This window comes from Jaculus jaculus, chromosome 2, assembly GCF_020740685.1.
Source record: "Jaculus jaculus isolate mJacJac1 chromosome 2, mJacJac1.mat.Y.cur, whole genome shotgun sequence".
Lineage (NCBI taxonomy): Eukaryota > Metazoa > Chordata > Mammalia > Rodentia > Dipodidae > Jaculus > Jaculus jaculus.
In genome coordinates this window covers 75,531,873-75,551,225 of record NC_059103.1, presented here as the reverse complement: position 1 = coordinate 75,551,225, position 19,353 = coordinate 75,531,873, and the positions used below count along the sequence as shown (strand labels likewise).

At 39.8% G+C, this 19,353-nt stretch overlaps 1 protein-coding gene across 3 annotated transcripts in view; it reads right to left on the bottom strand.

Moving 5' to 3' along the window:
* Positions 1-19,353, bottom strand: part of Herc3 (HECT and RLD domain containing E3 ubiquitin protein ligase 3) — a 161,431-nt gene that overhangs the window by 70,871 nt on the left and 71,207 nt on the right. For all 3 annotated transcript variants that reach the window (XM_004665418.2, XM_045143073.1, XM_045143074.1), the window contains 6 exons: positions 18,073-18,197; positions 16,504-16,563; positions 14,252-14,363; positions 13,663-13,852; positions 10,333-10,496; positions 10,091-10,204 (listed from right to left, as the gene is read on the bottom strand). In XM_004665418.2, coding sequence (XP_004665475.1) covers positions 10,091-10,204; positions 10,333-10,496; positions 13,663-13,852; positions 14,252-14,363; positions 16,504-16,563; positions 18,073-18,197 — 765 coding nt within the window. The remainder of the gene's footprint in view (positions 1-10,090; positions 10,205-10,332; positions 10,497-13,662; positions 13,853-14,251; positions 14,364-16,503; positions 16,564-18,072; positions 18,198-19,353) is intronic.

The window sequence follows — 19,353 nt, the reverse complement described above, 5'->3', positions numbered from 1 at the left end:
CTTGGCAGATAAATACACAATGACCAAGGGAAAAGCCTATGCAGCCCTGCTTTGCTGCAGAAATGAGGTTTCACAGCAGACAAAGAAAGCTGAGTCACCCCAGGCACACAGTGACAGCATTCTAGCACCAGGCCTAACACGAGCATACTTATTACAATGCAGGACATCTGATTACTAGCTCACCATACCAAGTCAATGTGGCACAAAAAGCATTTTACTGAGTTTAGTCTTTTTTTGTGTGTTTAATGTATAAATTGAATTAAATTTATAATTGTTTACCATGTGAATACAAAATCTATGTTTATGCATATTTGAATAAAATAACTTAAAAGTAATAATGATTAAAATCTACCCTATTAATCCTCTAGAACGAGGTTCCTTTAGGGATCTTAGAATGCTTCTGTAGATTGAGACACAATAACCAAAGAGGCAACTGAGACCAAGTGTAGAATCATAAATACTTAATCCAGGCTAATTGACTCATTCTTAACTGACATAGCAAATTGCTTTGAATTTAACAACTGAAATTGCTTAAAAATGACAACACAAGGCTGGGGAGATGGCTCAGCAGTTAAAGGTGCTTGTTTGTAAAGCCTTATGGCCTGCGTTTGATTTCCCAGAACCCACAAAAACTCAGATGCCCAAACTGGCGCATGCATCTGGAACTCATCTGCAGTGGCAAAAAACCCTGGCAGACCCATTATCCCTTTCCTCACTTATACACACACATACACACACACTCTCTCTCTCTCTCCCCTTGCAAATACATAAACAATAATAGCCTCACTAAAACAGCATTATGCACTCCCTGAGGTTATGTTAATTAGAAGCACTCTTTCCTAATAGGGAAAAGAAGGAAGTTCCAGAGACTCAGGAAGTCACCAAATTGGGAAGGGGTTACAAGAGCCTGTCCTAAGGCTAGATAAAAGGAAGAACAGGCTTGGAGATGAGACTCTCAGATTGAGCTGCCTCTAAATCCTGCAGTGTGCTTTAGACTCCTGCCAGCTGAGCTGACTTTATGTCTGCAGTGTGCTTCACAGACACAGCTTCTATGAGACATCACCTATACTGAGGTGAACTTTTTGATGATGTAGCTGCCTTTGAGTCAAAGACTTAGGGGAAGGTCGTCAGCCAGGAAGGGATGAGACTTCTCAATGGTGCAGTTGCTTTGGGGTTTCCATGCTATGTAAGTAAGACAAACCCTAAATGGGAATGGCACCATACCAAGGGCTGTGGATCCTGGACTGAACAAAAAGGAGAAAGGGGGACTGGAGAGATGGCTTAGCAGTTAAGGTGCATGTCTCGAAAGCTAAGGACCCAGGTTCGATTCTGCAGGTCCAATGTTAGCCAGATGCACAAGGTGGCACGTGTGTCTGGAGTTCTTACTGACACAGTGGCTACAGGGTCTGGCATGCCCATTTTCCAGCCCCTGGTCTCTAATAAATAAATAAAAGTAAAAACTTTAAAAAAAAAAAAAAAAGAACAAAGGCCAAAGGGGGCTGAGCACTAGCATTCATCTCTCTCTGCTTCCTGAATGAGAATGAAAAGGGACCTGTCACCTCCAGTTCTGATTACCATAACTTCCCTGCCATGATGAACTGTAACCCTAAATAAACCCACTTCTAAGTTGCTTCTTGTCAGGTATTTGATCAAAGCAACAAAGAAAGCAACTAATAGCCCTTGAGTAGTTTTCCCAGTACTCACTTAAGGCTGTTTTGAAATGACCGTTTTGATCATGGAGATGCAATGGAGCAACCAGTGCTTTGTCAAGTAAGTGGCATCTACTGTCATATATTCAAAATGCGCTCCTCCACAGAATGTGATAACATCCTTCTTACACACACACACACACACACACACACACACACACACACACACATACCCCAAGAGCTATTTCACTGGTAAAAAAACATATTATGACCATACACACTTGACACAGAACCCTAAAACTTCCTTCTCTCCATGCAATTAATGATAAGCTTCTCTCCCCACTACCATCCTAAGAGTTTCCCCAATACCAACTGAGCAGGAGAAAACAGGGAGATCCTAACCTCCTTGCTGGCTTTCTGTTCAATAACTTGGGGGCAGAGGGGAAGGAGTACCACTGCAGTAGTTTGAATGTGGTAGTTTACCTGAGCCCCTAGCAGTAAGATCTCTGCTATAGGAGGCATGTCACTGGGGGCAGATCTGAGTCCAGCCCTAAGGTATGTTTGAGATGGATCTTGATTCCAGCCCATAGGTATAGAGAGAGCAATTTGAGCTCTGGTTGTTTGTGGAACTGGCTGTTGATTTATCTCTGCTTGGATTTATGAAAGGGATCCTTCTTCGTCCACCACTGATGGAACTTCCCCTGTATCTACAAGCCTGAAATAAATCCCTTTCTCCCATAACCTGTGTTTAGTTGGATGGTTGTCTGAAGAGCTAACTACAACACCATATTATGGACATCTATGTGCATTGAGAAGTAAGTAATCTCTTGATGGGAATCAATGATAGTGACCAAATTAGATGTGGTGGTACATACCTATAATCCAAGCACACATGTGGCAGAGATAGGAGGATCATCACAAGTAGGAGGCTAGTCTGGTCACCAAAGCAATTTCAAGGTCACTCTGGAATAAGATCCTATTTCAAGCCAATAAAATAAGAAAACAAAATATATGACTAAAAAAATCTGTGGCCTTACACAGGCATAGGCAACCTAGCATTCTTAAGTCCTAGTATTGTTATTGGGGTAACACAGCTACTTCAGCCATAAACAGGAGCTCTATGTTTCTCTATCTCTTAGCACTCTCCAGGCCCACTCCTATTCCCTGACCCTCACCATATCCTCTCTGAAGCCCCCAACACAAACCTTTCTTGCCCCTTTTAACTAAATCTACCTTCTGTATCTTCGACTTCCTGGTACAGCCTTTCACCTTACCCCTTCAAACACCCCAAAGCAAAGGAGCTGTTTTGAAGGAAAACTGACCTCTGCCAGGGCCATGGAAGACTAAAGCTGAGGCAATTGTATTCTCAGTTGGGAGGACCAACTGGAAAGACCTTTGAACTGCCTCTGTGAGGAGCCAAAGATCTGCCCACAGTTGGTGGTCCACACACCCCTCGAAGGCCAGCAAGGCAGACAAAAAGATATTAAAGCCCCAGCAAACCAAGGTATCAATTCTAAGGAAGGCAAGGAGGGAAGCTATTTAATCAAATGCAGCTGCCTTTATAGATGAAAGTCTGTCAATATGGTATAAATTGTTATGCCCAAGTTTTTGGCGTTTGTAATCTTGCTGATTTTTTTTTAGGTTTTTTTGTTTTTGTTTTTGTTTTTGTTTTTAAGGTATGGTCTCACTCTAGTCCAGGCTGACCTGGAATTCACTGTGCAGTCTCATGGTGGCCTTGAACTCATGGAAATCCTCCTACCTCTGTCTCCCAAGTGCTGGGATTAAAGGTGTGCACCACCACACCCAGCTTTGCTGATGTTTAGTTTGTATTTCAGAAACTGCTAAGGCTGGCATTTCTGCATTATGTGACATAGTTTGAATCATTTTTCTGCCACTACTGCTATTTCCATCCTAGAAAGAGGATATGCAACTGCCTCTAAAAAGTCTGTTTACCCAGGTCTATCCACTCTCCAAAAATGAGTCTTGGGCTGAAGAGATGGCTTACAGGATCAGGTACTTGCCTGCAAAGCCAAAGAACTCAAGTTTGACTCCCAAAGACCAACATAAACCAGATGTTTGAGTCTTGGGTTGAAGAGATGGCTTAGTGGTTAAAGTACTTGCCTGCAAAGCCAAAGAACCCAGGTTCAATTCCCAAGGACCCACATAAGCCAGATATACAAGGTAGCACATGCATCTAGAGTTTGTTTGCACTGGCCAAAGGCACTGGCATGCTAATTCTCTATCTGCCTCTTTCTTTCTCTCTCTCTTACACATACACACACACACAAATAAATAAAAATAAAAAATGTCTTACAAACTTAAACCTCTCAAAAGACCAGTCAGCCACATTTCAGTGTCCCATCCTGAAATGGCATTTCACTATAACCTAAATTCATTTCTTAAAGTGTATGAAACAGAAACAGTAAATAACTAAATGCTACAGAACTGAAGAATTAGAAAAAAAAAATATATATATATATATACATGTACTAAATCAACATTTTCTAAATGTGGCTATGACTGAGGCATGAAGCATTTGCTCAAAAACATGCAAAACTGGAACAGACATGCACCTCCCTCTGCTTAGGTCTCTTTAACATACATGTGTATGACATGGTACCTGAGCCCAAACACTGATGCAGGGTTAAATCTCCTCTGACATCAACAAAATCATCAATATTTCTCCAGCTTTTATTTCTGAAGGGGGTGTGTCCTCAATTCCTTACCCGTGCTGCCCTTATGGGAGCCTACAAAGATATTCTATCTGCATGGGATTTAGTTTTCAAGTGAAAACAAAAGCAGATTACTAACAAATAAAATAAAACACTATGAGGGGCTGGGAAGATGATTCAGTAAGTTAAGAATGCTTACTGCCTAAACATGAAGACCTAAGTTTGATTCCTAGCACTCACATAAAAAGCCAGGTGTGGGTGTTTCCTGTAAGGGTCTAGTGAAGGTTCAGCCATTTGGTCTGTCTTTTAGGAAGTAGAATTTTATGGTACCATTGCCGTTTGGGTCCGGATTACTGTTTTCCACCCTTCGATTCCCTCCCCGCCCTCCCATCCATCTTATTGTCTAGTCCATGAGGTGCTTGCTGGGTATATAAGGCATCTTGGGCAGATTCAGGTTAGGTGTTGCAGATGAGTGAACCACAAGACACTGGAGAGAGTAGGATCAAGACTGACCTAAATCTCCTACATCTTCCCTCCCTCTCTCTCCCCTCTATCTCTCTCCTCTCTAACTCTTGTATATTAGTTATGTTTTTCCTCAATTTCTTAGTGGACACTGACCTGTAACCCCCACTTCCAGCTTGGGCCTACCATCCACAATGAGCTTTTGATCAGAGAAACCTACAAGGTTTCCCAAAACAATGACAGACTTCTGTCAGAGTACTTGATGACCCACCAAAGGCCAGTGGTAAGACCCTATTGCTGAAGACTCCATACGCAGCTGACGCATAAAATGGAATGACATGGCTGGAAGCCAGGAGAGAGTCAGTCCCCAGACAGTCAGCATGTCTAGTGCCAGAAGGTGCTACATAGGCGACTGGGGGAAATGACCAAGATCTGTCCAAGCAACACACTGTTTAACCTAATTAGCAACAGATAACCGGATGTGATGTCCACACAAGTGCAATAGTGGTACACAGCCATGGTGAGGAACCAATTGCTCTTGATTTGGCTAACTGATCCACTCAGTGGTACTAGACCCATAGCTGGAACTGGGAAACAAGTCAGAACCATACCCAAACACAAGCCTACTCTACAATATCAAGCTACCATCAATCACGGGGTATAAGAGGGCCTACACCTATCAAACTGTCTATCAAAAAAGTAAGTGTTATCTCAATTTTCCGGGTGCTAACTTACTCTCCGTTGGAGAATCTGCTTCTCTTTTCCAGATAGATGCAGATCCTAAGGAGAGAACTGCCCAACATACCTCAAAAGGGGCCCAACTGAAACTAAGGACAACTGGCGAAATAAGCAAGGGTGATGTTTTCCGGTGAACCGGATACCAGCACAAAGGGGAAGGAGACCAATGCAGAGAAAAATCAACTCCTACCAAATCAGAGAGCCAGAGCCTCAGAGGCCCCCACCACCTCAGCACTGAAGCAGACCAAAAATGAACCCAACATGGCTCAGGGAAATTTTGCAGAAGAGGGGGCGGAAAGAATGTCAGAGTCACATGTTGGGTCATGATTTGCAGAGACATTTATCATACCAATAACTGGGGGCTAACTCCACAATGCACGACCCATTTTCATTAACAAGGAGGGTCTAATGGTTGGGTTGAAGAGATGGCACAGATGAGCCTAAATAATGGTACCAAACTGCCTATATTTACTGAAAAGAAAACTAATAAATTAAATTTTAAAAAAAAGCCAGATGTGGCTACACAGCCATTGTAACCCCTGTGCAGAGGAAAGTAGAGACAGGATTGCTGGGGCTCTCTAGGAAGTCAATCTAATTGAAAAATGGCAGGCTACCGGTTCAGTGGCTGTCTCTAGAAAATAAGGCAGAAGAGCAATACAGAAAGACACTCCATATATTCCTCAGTGAGCTCCAGGTTCAGTGAGCAACTCTTTCACAAATAAATATGGCAGAAGAGCAATAGAGGACCCAACATCCTTCCTTGCCTTCCACACATGAGTTATGTGTACACATGTTCATACGCCACATACACCAAGGAAGACAAAACACTACTGCCCCTTCCTAACATGAGCACTTTAGAACCATCCCTCTGTGTGCATGTGCAATGCCATCCCTTTTTGATTTCTTTTCTGTGCAATCTCTGCACTGAGATAAATAATCAGCAAAGGGACATACTATATTTAGACCAGAACCCCACCCTTAGTGAATAGTCAAGAAATGTGTAGGTACTCAAGAAGTGCCTAGTGGAAAATAGTTACAGAGAACTCCTCACACGTCAGACATGACACTCTGCTAGAGGAACTTTCCATGTTTCTTCTCATTTAATTCTCACAATACTAGTACAATTCTCATTCACAAAGGAGGACGTGAACCCAAAGAAATTGTGTAACTTGTCTAAAGCCACAATCATTCACTAAGTACTGTGATTTGAATAAAGTACAGGCTCTGTGCTATATGCTTTATTTCCTTGGTTCCAACATGAACACCTAACAACAAATCCATTTATTAGTCACTATTTTTATATTACAGAAACAAAAATAATCAAAAACAATACATGAAATGCTATTAAGAAAAATCTAAGATATTGAGAAACTTAACCTTCACTTTATAATTGATCTCTATGTTATACAATAGAAAAACTTTCACAGAAATCACAAAAATCTTGCTATAGTAGCTGCCTTAACTACTGAAAAAAAAGATGAGATCTATTATTTGAGACCTGATACTTGCTTAACAAATGCATGGTAAGAGAAAGGAACTATAAAAACTGGGGAAAAAAAAAAAAAAACTGGTAAAAAGTCAGACATGGTACATGCCTTAGAGCCCAGCACTCAGGAAGCAGAGGTAGAAAGATCACTGCAAGTTTGACTACAGAGACTACAGAGTTCCAGGTCAGCCTGGCTAGAGTGAGGCCCTACCTCGAAAAAAATCAATAAAAAAATAAAGGTAAAAGTTGTTCAAATACCTTAATTCAGAGACCACAATCTACATTTTAACACAAAAAAACTCCTTTTTAGGGTCTAAAAGAATTTGAATTTGTTAAAATTACTGTATTTCAGGATCAAGACATAGAAAGGTAAAACGGAGATCAAAAACTGGCTTTTATATCTAGGTGACTTAATGAAAAAAATAGCTTAATTTCTCAGGCTTCCATTTTCTTATCTGGAATCAAAGTAGTTCACCTAAATAATTTACTAAGGCTTATTTTAGTGCCTTACTATTCATAAATTGGTGGAAAACAGACTCCTTTTTTTTATAATTTTGTAATTTATTAAGACTGAAATTCATTATATTCCTCATATCTACCCTTTTAGACACTATTTTTTATTGAAAAGTATTTTGCTTTTCAGAATAATAAAATCTTATTAAAAATATAGCCCTGTGCCACTTTAAAAGTTTTCTAAAGGAGGAAATAGAACTTTGTATCACTCTGGTCATCTATTACTTGACAAAGAAAATGATTTTGCTGTTTACTTAAATAAACCTATTTAGGGCTATAGAGATGGTTTAGTGGTTAAGGAGCTTGCCTGAGAAATCTATGTCCAGGTTCAATTCTCTAAGACCCACATAAGCCAGATGCTCAGGGTGGCACATGAGTCTGGAGTTTGTATGCAATTACTAAAGGCCCTGGCATGCCCATTCTCTCTCAATAAATAAATAAATAATTTTTAAAAATAAACCTATTTAAATGACTTATCTTTAGAGACCACTGTTGACCTACAAAAACCCTATAGGGAAAATATCACCCAAGTATTCATGATAACTTGGCTAAAGTGGCAAAGGACTCATCTCAGATGAATCTATTATACATAGCTTCACCAAATATAATAACCAAATTATCATTCTGTTTTATGACATGTCTCAAATTTGCACATATGTTGCAGATGGGGGAGGTCCTAAAGAGTTTTGCACATTTCCCAAACCAGTTTGCCATCAAACAGCAATTCCTCCATGCCTGGGTGGCAGACAGGAATCCACAGTCCATTGAGTCTATATACTAACACACTGTGAGTGCTGGGCCAAGGATATGTGACATTTTCCCACACTAGTCCTAAAGCAAAAGTAGCCTAGGGGCTAGGCAACTGACATAAAATGAGCAAACCATCATATGATTTAGAAAACAATCCTCAAGTGAATAAGTCAGCCTATAGTGAGGATGGTAGCCACAGAAACCTCATCTAAGGATCAGCTACAAAACTCCAAACAGCAGGTGCCAGCTGGAAGACAGGATATGTTGTCAGATCTTCCAAGTTCCATAAAAGGCTGGAAATTAATATTTTCATGTCTTGATTTTTAAAGTTGTGTTAAAAAACAAATGCAGAACATAAAATTTGCCATCTTTACTCTTTTTATATGTATAGCTCAGCAGTGTTAAGAATATACACACATGCTGGGGATGTGCCTCAGTTGGTAGAGGGCTTATCAGGCATGCAGGAAGCCCTCGGTCCAATCACTAGCACTACATAAAACCAGGTATGGTGCTAAGTCCTGAGTTTGATCCCTAGCACCACATAAAAACCAGGTGTGGTGGCTCATACTTCTAATTTCAGTACTCTGGAAGGTAGAAGCAAGAGGATCAGGAGTTCAAGTTAATCCTCAGCTATATAGCAAGTTCAAGGCCAGGCTGAGAAACATGGGACTTAAAAAAAAAAAAAAAAGATTTCACACTATTGTACTTCAAAACTTGAGAGCTTTATCACCTTGAAAACCTGTACTATATATTAGTTAAATAACAACTCCATTTCTCACTGTCTCAATATTTCTCCTGGCAACCACCATTCACTCCACTTTGTTTATTATTTTGAATACTTTAAATACCATTTTTCTTTTGTTTATATGGAGCCAGAGATCATACCAAGGGCCTAGAGCATGCAAAGCACATACTTTACAACTAAGTTGCATCCCCAACCACAGATACACTGATTTTTTTTTTAATGTTGGTAACTGGTACTCATTTATGACTCCTTATGACATTTATGATTACCTAAAGCACTTCCAAGTTTCAAGAATCAAAAGCCAACTGTGTGGAAGACAGTCATGGCAAAGACATCAAAGACAAAAACTACCCAGCTCAGATGTGATGTTGTGTGCTTACATACTCTAAACAAAAGGGCTACCACTTTAAGCTATGCTTGGGCAACACCTGCACACTCCTCTAGCCTTTGAAGACTATGCTGCTCTTGGCCTTGGTCAAAGAAGCTTCTTTCTGCAGCAGGGAGCTAATACAAACTCACAACTGGCCGAAGTGCAGAGAATAAGTCACTGTTGAGTGCTTATCCCTAAACAAGACACATACATATATCACTTCCTGTAAGGCCCAGTGAACATAGTGGGAGAGAAGGAAGTAAAAATGTTAAGAGCCAAAGGATGAGGAGGACTCCTGTCCTCTGAAGATGTCATAAACATTATGCTTGTAAGTTCAAAGCAGCTATGGTTGCCTGCACAAGACTGGGCCTATTAACATTTCTCAGTGGATGGAAGAGAGGCTCATGGTTGCCAGTGAAGGGGGAGATATTTTATTCAGTGGTGTAGTAAGTCACCCATATGATAGTAAATAACCCTCCACCCATGCTCATCAAGCAATAATATGCACAAACAAACAAAATGACATAGAAATACGAGGACTAGCTGGGAAGAAGGGATTGAAAAGTACAAGAGAGATAAGAGAGGGTAATAGGGGTGAATATGATCAAAGAACATTGCATAAAACTTTCAAAAATAAAATTTAAAAATACACATGTATAAAACAATTAGAAAAAATTTAGAAATATGCTTTACATGAATTCTTACCATCCCTGCTTGATGCAAAAACCACATGAGGTAGTCTTCTTGAATGTCTACGAGACTGGAAATCTCAGGAATGTAAAATGCATCATATTCTACATGCTTCACTTTAAGATTTACCTAATGATGGACAAAATAAGAACAATTAAAAGCAAAGAACAGGAAGATGGCTTCCCAGAGAAAGCTCCAGGAGGACACATCACGCTAGCATCCATTCACTCCTCCCCACCAGCTCCTCCTATGCTTACCTTATATAACTTCTCCAAGAGCCGGAGAGCTGCTGTAATGTACTTGTTAAAGAGTACAGGAATTAAGAATGTCTTTCTTCCTCTCAGCAGGTAAAGAACTGCACCTTTATAGAGGTTCACCAGCTTCATGAAATATTTTGGGCATACTTGAGACCACCAGTTATCTAAGAAAGGAAGGAAGGAAGAGAGAAAGAGGGAGGGAGGAGGAAGAAGGGAGAGAGAGAGCAGGGAAGGAAGATGCTTTAACACATAATCTTGAACAATATTTTGTACATCTCCTTCCTGTTAGCTCAAACTCCTATGGCCAGAAGGTAAACATCAGACTAAAACACAGTTTCCCCAAACTGACTTTTAAAAGAAACCATTACTACTTTTCTTAAAAGAGCAGCAGATATTTGAGAATCTCCAAATTTTTTTTCTTTCTTTTATATTTGATTTGATGCTTTTCAAAGACTCATGCTGAAAGCTAACCTGAAATTTCAATTCCAAACTGCACAGAGGAACCACACATGCATATTCTGGGCAGGAAGCATGTATTACTCAAATAGCATTCATGTCCTCACAACACTGTTCTCAGCTACTTGTAAAATTCTGTACCAGGAATGCAACTGTAACCTCCTCCTAGGAGAGGATCAACATGGAAACCATTCCCTTCCTTCATGAGGCATAATCAGTTTTTTTTTAAATATTTCTCTGTAAACAATGCTTTCATAATCAGAGAAGGTTATACTACTGGCTTTTTTGTTAAAGATAAAGTCAGCCATACTGAGATATTTAAACAATGAAATATTATATGAGATTTTGTTTATTTAAAATATTCCAGCAAGGGCTGGAGAGACTCCTCAATGGTTAAAGCATTTGCCTGCAAAGCCTAATGACTACAGTTCAATTACCATGTAGAGCCAGATGCACAGTGGCACATGCATCTGGGTTTGTTTGCAGTGGCTAAAGGCTCTAGTGTGCCCATTCTCTCCCTGTCTGTGTGTGTGTGTGTGTGTGTGTGTGTGTGTGTGTGTGTGTGTGTATGTTTCTCTTTTATCTCTCTGCTTACAAATAAATAAACATACGTTTTGAACAGTAAAAATAGAAGGACTGGAGAGATAGCTTCACAGTTAAGGTGCTTGCCTGGAAAGTCTAAAGACCCATATTTGACTCTCCAGGTCCCATAAAAGTCAGACGCACAAAATGACACAAGTGTGCAAGGTCGCACATGCATACAAGGTGACGCGTATATCTGGAGTTTGACTGCAGTGGCTGAAGGCCCCAGTGTGCCAATTTGTCACTCGCACAGACACTCACTTGCTCGCTCTTGTTCTCACTCTCACTCCCCCACATAAAAGGCTATATATATATACATTCCATCAAATATTAAAAAGTAAGTGGGAGGATCAAATGAAAAGGACAAATACTGACAACTATTCTGTCTGTATGATGGGCACCTATTTGTTAAGAGTCCCAGAGCTCTCTACCTATCCCTCTTCTTTCCCCTGTCACCTGCTCATGCTAGACCTGGGAACTCTGGGACTGTCTCCTGATATAGTAATTAAGATACCTCTGGGCTGAGAGGAGGAAAGATCACCTTCCTCCAGACCCACACGTCTACACACCACTCAGGGCTTCGCCCTCTTCCACACAGAGCAGTTTCCCTCCTTCCCATAAAACCTTCTCCCTGCTCCTTTTTCTCTTTTCCGCTCTCTGTGTCAGGTGCATACAATTCCCCCTTTCTGCCCTGCCCTCTGTTCTGTCTATCATCTATTTATACATTTCTATTATCTATCTAGCTAATTGTGTCCCCTTTCTCCCTGTCCATTACAATAAAGTCTTAGATCCAAGAAACCCTCAATCTTGGTCCTCCATTGTGAACCCCAAAACCTATCAGGATTTTGACTTTGAGGTGTTCTTTTAAATTTTATTTTTCAGAAACTAAAAAGAAACCACGTATAAAATTAGATAATTATGTGTTGTCATCTAAAAACTTACAAAATTTTTGAATCTCAAATTTGGATAGTATTCTTTTGAAGACTGTCACCACTCTACTCAAGACTATTAGAAAGACTTGAAAAATATGTGCCTAAAGGCTTATGATCTTAAGACCATTAAGTATGAACACATTACTAATGATTTCATTATGTTTCTACTTTTAACTCCTGTGTAAAGGTGGAAGCAACAGTGAAGTGAGAAATCATAGTTAAGTACTATCCCCAGGCACCTGGAACACAGAAATCACTGAGTTGCAACAAATACCTAAAAAATTACCAGGGGAGGGAAAAAACACAAAGCCAGGTGATAGACTTTCTGCGCTTGATTAATGAAAACATCTCAGGTGCTGCTCCCGTGAGACACTCTCCAGTTCACTGAGGAACAGAAGGTTCTTAGCTCAGCAGAGTGTCCGGAGCCTGCAAAAATCAGTGTAGTCTCAACTGTCCTAAGAAAGAAACACAAAACAAACACTTGTAAGTTCCCACTAAGTCACCTGTCCTTTCCTGGATTTCTCTGTATCACCAAAGCTGTTCATTTTGTTCCACCCCCAGAATTAGGTATTAAAGAAAGACAGAGATAGATACTAAATTTTAAGGCAATATTAAATGCAGGTGAATGTGGGAGGGAAAAAAGTAGCTTAAGGATGAATATGAGTATTTCAAAATCAGGATTAATCTGTCATGAATTGTTTCACGTTGACTAAAGAACAGTTCTGTTTGCCCTAACTGAATATAGAGTTAGCTAGAAGTTAGCAACAACAAAAAAGGTTTAGATGTTAGAGATAAATAAATAGCAATTGTATGGTCAGATTTGAGACAGAGAAAATGCATTGGACTGTTCCTTGAGGCCACAAGATTCATGAATGCTAAACAATGCCAGGGTCTGAAGAACAGAAAGGAGAGGACTTCAGACTACCCAGAGGAACAGAAGATGTTCCTTTGAAGAAGTAGAAAGATCTTGTACCATCATGTTAATGTGTGATTTGGAAAATGTGGGGGACACTAGAACATGGGGAACTTGGGCACACATGGCTCAGGCCTGTGATAGAGAAGTCACTCTTTGAGGAGTGGTTGCTGTGGAGGTTAGCTGCTGTGTACGCATCATATGTGATGGGTTGTCTACAGCCACTGGCCACTTAGGACCCAATGACTTAGAGAGGTTGCTTAGCTGTTTGTGGGAGTCGCAGTCACAGAAGTGTGCCTGTTGGTTCTTCCCAGCAGCTGTGGGGTTGGGAAGAGAAAGGCTGCTTCAGGTGAATGTGGCCTGAGCAGTATGTAGCCCAAGATCCAATCCAATAAGAGCCATAATAAATAAGCACAAAACCACTAATATGGAGTTTAGTAAATTCACCTAATACTTTGCTAGGGTTTGTATCCAGCCTCAGAATGGCCATTGCCAAGGGAATAGTCAATGTTATGTAATACTTGGAATCCTGGAGCAGGGGAAACTCAGGTAAGATTAAATAGATTCTCATTGCTTCAACATCTGGTGGTGAACTTGACAACTGGGGAATGAGGCAACTTTCAAAGCTATTTAAGATCTGTAAGAGAGAAAAGAACAATGAAAAATTCAAACATAGTTGACATCTTACTAACTCATCTCTAAATCATAAGCTATTTAATGGCAGCTTTTTGACCATTATTTATTCAGTGTACATGGAACAACCATGAACCATGAACCAGGCGCTGGGCCAGGGTTACAGAACACATTCAAGAAAAAGCGTAACAAGAATTACCACCCACACAGACCTGATATTTTAGAGAGTCAATGTCTGCAGAACATTTAAGCCAAAAGGAAAACAAAAGGTAGGCCAAACTCCCAAAATTACTCTGTTCACAAAAGTAAGATTTGTACATTATGTCTTCATATTGCTTCTTTTCTTTTCAAAGATGGATGTCTTAATGCAAAACACATTTTGTATATGCAAACAACATCCTACCTGCTCTAGAATCACAGAGTGCTGAGAGTTCATCAACTTCTCAAATAGAACCCTTGTTGAGTTCAGATCAATCCCGGGAATTTTGGGACTTGTTTTAAAATGTTCATCAATTCTAAACAGATAAACAAAAAACCTACATGTAATTAAAAGAAAATCTCTAACAAGCCTTTCTGAAGTGATCTCTTACAACTCAACCAGAGATATACTGTTAATTTTCAATGTCAACTTATCTGTATTACAGGATCCCCCAGTAGCTGGCAAAGCACTATTTCTAGGCATGCTTGTGTTTCCAGATGAAATTAGCATTTGAACCTGGGGACTGAGTCAAGATGATCCCCCTAAACCAATGTGGGCGAGGACTGTACAATTGGCTTAGGGCCAAATATAAGGCAGAGGAAAAGGCACTCTCACTGTCCAGGTACTGGAACAACCTTCTCCTGCCTTGGACATCAGAACTGCAGGTTTCTGGCCTTTAGACACTGGGACTTGGACCTGAGAAATCCTTCTCCCCTGGGCTTCCAATGCCTTTGGCCCCAGGCTAAGAGTTATACCACCAGCTTCCTTGGTTGAGGCTTTAGACTACTACTCAGGACACTAATAGCTCCCCTACTGTCCTAACTTGCAAACAGCATATTTTCCCCATAATATTCCCCATAATTATATGGGCCGGCTCCCTCAGTAAATCCCCTCTGATCCATCCAGCCATTCATCTTATTTGTTGTTTCTGTTTTAAGGTTGGAAATTGAACCTAGGACCTTTTCATAAGAGGCAAGTAAAGTAATATCACCACTCCTGATTTTATCCCTCTTAAAAATTCTAAGATGTGGGTTGAGAGGTAGGGTTTGGAATCACACACAAAACTAAAGTCTAATGCACTACTATCCCTTTATTGTTTTACATGTTTCATTTTGTACATGGTACTATATCACAAAAGATATTTAATGCAAGTATCTGTTTTACTGAACATATTCCTCCCATATTCACCCTTTTCTCCCTCTACCCTCTCCTTGGTTTAGTCTCCTCATAGCTATACTCTGGAACACAAGCATCTGCTAAGGGCTCATGTGTGGAAGATTGGTCCCCAGCCTGTGGAACTTTTGGGAAGGGCAGAACTTTTAGTTGGTGAAGTGTAAAGAAGGCATGTCACTTAGGTTATGCTTTTGAAAAGGGTATTGGGACCCTAGCCTCTTCCTGTCTCTCTTACTTTCTAGCCAGTATAAGGTGAGTAGCTTCCTTCTGGCATCCTCTCTTGCTATGACATACTCCTCATCACCAGCCCAAAAGGAATGTGGCTAACTCACCATGGAATGAAAATGCTGAAACCATAAGCCAAAACAATGGTTTCCTCTTTTTAAATTATATCAGGTATTTGTTACAGTAACAGAAAGATGAGTAACACAACACACTCATCTTGAAACCTGGTCAGCCTGGTAAATCGTAGAAAAGCACTAAGAATAGATCAGGATCTAGAATCATGGGAGGATCCCCACCTTTGGGAAGATCCAGCTGTGGCATCGGGTTCCTGAGGGGGGATATACAGAAGGGATAAGGCCAAGCAAAGAAATGTTCTATTTGCTGCCTAGGAGTTCAGCCTCAAATATAATTTCTGGACGAGTTGCACTAGGCCTGACTCCAAGGAACCCCTGAAATTTGCTGGAAACTTCTCCATAAGCTCATTTATCATGAAAAATAATAAAAAAAAAAAAAGAGAGAGAGAGAGGAAAAGCAAACTAAAGAAACCAAGGAAATCATTTAAAGATTAAGAACAAACCATGCACATCAGATGGGAGTAACATTTTAGAATATCCTGAAATTCTAACTTTGAATGATACCAGTTCTTCCAAAGTTATAGTTTCTCTGTGGTAATATGCTTCTCTGACAACTAGACATGACTCTGCCTCATCCTTCATGCTGTCCTCTCAGATATCCTTGCTAGCCATTCAAGTTTTTATGAAAATGTTAGCTTTACATTGAATTAGGGCTAACCACCATCAAGAAGAACAGAATCTTTCTCAACCTTCAATATTTATATAGGTGGGTAGGATTTATATATGTAAGTTTTTTTCTTTTTTTTTTTTGAGGTAGGGTCTCACTGTAGCCTAGGCTGACCTGGAATTCACTAAGGAGTCTCAGGGTGGCCTCGAACTCATGGCGATCCTCCTACCTCTGCCTCCCAAGTGCTGGGATTAAAGGCGTGCGCCACCACACCCGGCTATATATGTAAGTTTTTTCTAAGACTGTAAGTAACTTACTTTTTTTCCAGAAAACTTCCATTCCAACAGGCTGCAGAAGACAAGATCTGAACAACACCACTACTCAAAAAAAAGAAAGAAAATGGAAAAAAAGATGATACAAATAATTTTGTACCAGCAATAAATTAGTCATATACCTAGTAAACTCCTTAGGCAAATCTGTTTTATTAGTACTTTCCGAAAACGCAGCCTTGCTTTATAGACACATTGTGTCACATCTCAAAATAGATAAGAAAAGTTTTCCATGAGTTATGTTGTATTTTTTAAAGTATTAAAACCCTTACAAGAAAAATTATTGCTTCTAATACCCATCTTGGACATCCTCACAGTACCATTCATTGAAAACAAAATAAAACCAAAGAAGCTGAATTCTTGTTTCCCAATCACAGAAATTATCTTTGTAAATTAGTAATTACATAACCATTTCCTCTTATTTTGTTGCCTGAGAAACTAAAATTTAGAAAAAGGAGTATTTACTTCTATTACCTATGTTATATAGGAGCTGTGAAAATAGCTAGTTTCTGAGGACCCAGAATGAAACTGCTTGTCAGGAAGTTGGATCCTCTTATTTACTATAAAGAGGAAGGAAAAATAGTAAAACATGTATATAGCTAGGAAGGAGAACAAAAGTATTTTTGTTACCATGGCATGTAGGTGAAAAATAAGATCTTTATAGAACATTTCTTCCATCCCTGCATTTTACAAATACGAAAATAGAACCACTGGTAAAACATAATGTCACAGTTCCCCCACTGACCAGCCCCAGGCCTCTTTCTTCCCACTTGCCTTCCACCTTGATCTCTTTGGCATAGCCCCTAAGGATAAAGGAATATAAGAGCTGCTGTAGAGCTGCTCAGGCTTCTTCTCAAGGTCACCTCACTCAGAAAGTTACTAGACAAAGGACTCCAAAGTTCAGGATCCTGGTTATTTGCCTTAGAACAATCTCAATCATAAAGTAAGATTTATTATGCACATTTCTTAGAATGACAACCTTAATTACACAGACAGGAATGAATTATTCATTCCCAAGAATTAGACTGCAGGGGGGCAAAAAAGGAAACACTGAGGAAAGCCAACGAAAATATGTAAAAATGTACACAAAACAATCTTAAAAGTAAAATAAACTTGATATAAAACCTCCACATTTCTATTATACTTACCCCCCCCAAACACACACTAATTTACCATATCAATAATCAATGAATGGCAAAATGCTGGTAGTTACTCAGATTTGATGAAGTAGCAGCTTTCTAAGAATAAAAATCCTGTGGAACGTCAATGTGAAGAAATCCACTGGAGACATACAACATACTTCAGAATTCTCTCAACCAAAAGGCCAACTCAGGGCCACCTCAGACAGAATTTTAAGGGCTACACTGCTCAAGGCAGGCTGTGTGAGAACTGGGGAGTAACTCACTGTGTCATTGGTGCCTGAGATGAACCCCTGAACAAATGTTCAAAAATTGATTCCATCAAACTCCATCTATATTTGTAATCTCAACATGGAAGCAGGGAACATCACTAAGCTCCAATACACTTTGGAAAGTACGAAGGCAAGCAACCACATACTTGATTGTATTTGCACTGTTGTGTTCTGAGAGTTTTTGTCTCCAAACTGCTAAGGTTTCATCATTTATTAAACTGGTATATTGCGCTTGGTTCACAGTCCTGAAGTCAACAGCAGGAGAAGAATTCTGGAGAATTAAATATAACAGTAAAAAGAGAAGTGATACATCATAGATATTTTCTCCTGTCCTCCCTCATGCACCGTCCACACTGTCTCACTAGTTGAAGCAGTAGTGTTCCACCCGCATGCCCACCCCTGCGCTCGCTCCTCCACCCCCAATGCTGGCAGTGTTGGTTCTGCCAGCTCACACCTGGGCTGCTCTTGCCCTTGCCATTGCTTCACCATTTTATATTCAGTGTCAGAAAGGTATGCTACAAAAGCTCAGATCCCTGGTCTCAGCCCAGGCCTAGCTGAATGACCACCCAAGCTTTAGAGCCCTCCATGGGAATATTGCAAGGAAATTGAAGTTCAACTTCTGTTTCCTTCACCCCTGATTAGATGTTCTTCCAGAGAGCACAATCTCCAAAACTTTAAACCTCAAAGTCTGTTTCCTATAAACACCAACTCAATGCAAGCTTTTTTAAAGAACTCTTTCCCTCTTGCTTTGAGTCACTATAACATCAAGGATCAGATTCTTGCCATAATGGTCACTAAACTCTAATAAAATATATTGTTTTAAAAAGCCAGTTTAAGCCAAGTGTGGTGGCACACACCTGTAATCTCAGCACTTGGTAGTTAGAGGGAGGAGGATTGGAAGTTCAAGGTCATCCTCAACAACATAGTGAGTTCTCAAGGCCAGACTGGGCTACATGAGGCCCTGCCTCTAAAAGATAAAAAAAAAAAAAAAAAAAAAAAAAAAAAAAAGTCAGAGTTTAGTTATAATCTGTATTGCAAATAATTTATGAAAATTTGGTGCTTCTTAATTTATATCTCCAAGTATATACTTACAAATTTATGAAAAAAGTGACAGAGATGTCAAGAATGGCCTTGAAAACCCCAATCCCTGTCTAGCACTAAACATTATTTATCCAGTGACAGTTTGAAAGAAGCATTACAGGTCCTTTCATTTCTCCCAAATTGCTTGTTTTCAACTTATTTTCATATTTGTTCATGATCTAGAACTAAGGAAAAGTTAACAGTGCTTTAATAAAAATGGAAAAGGAATATTAAACTAGCCAACCATTAATTTATAGACTATTTTGTCCTCTTTTGTACTTATACATATACTATAACTTTCAAAGTAAATTTTTCTGGTTACTTTGCTGTAGTTGTGAGTTACAGAG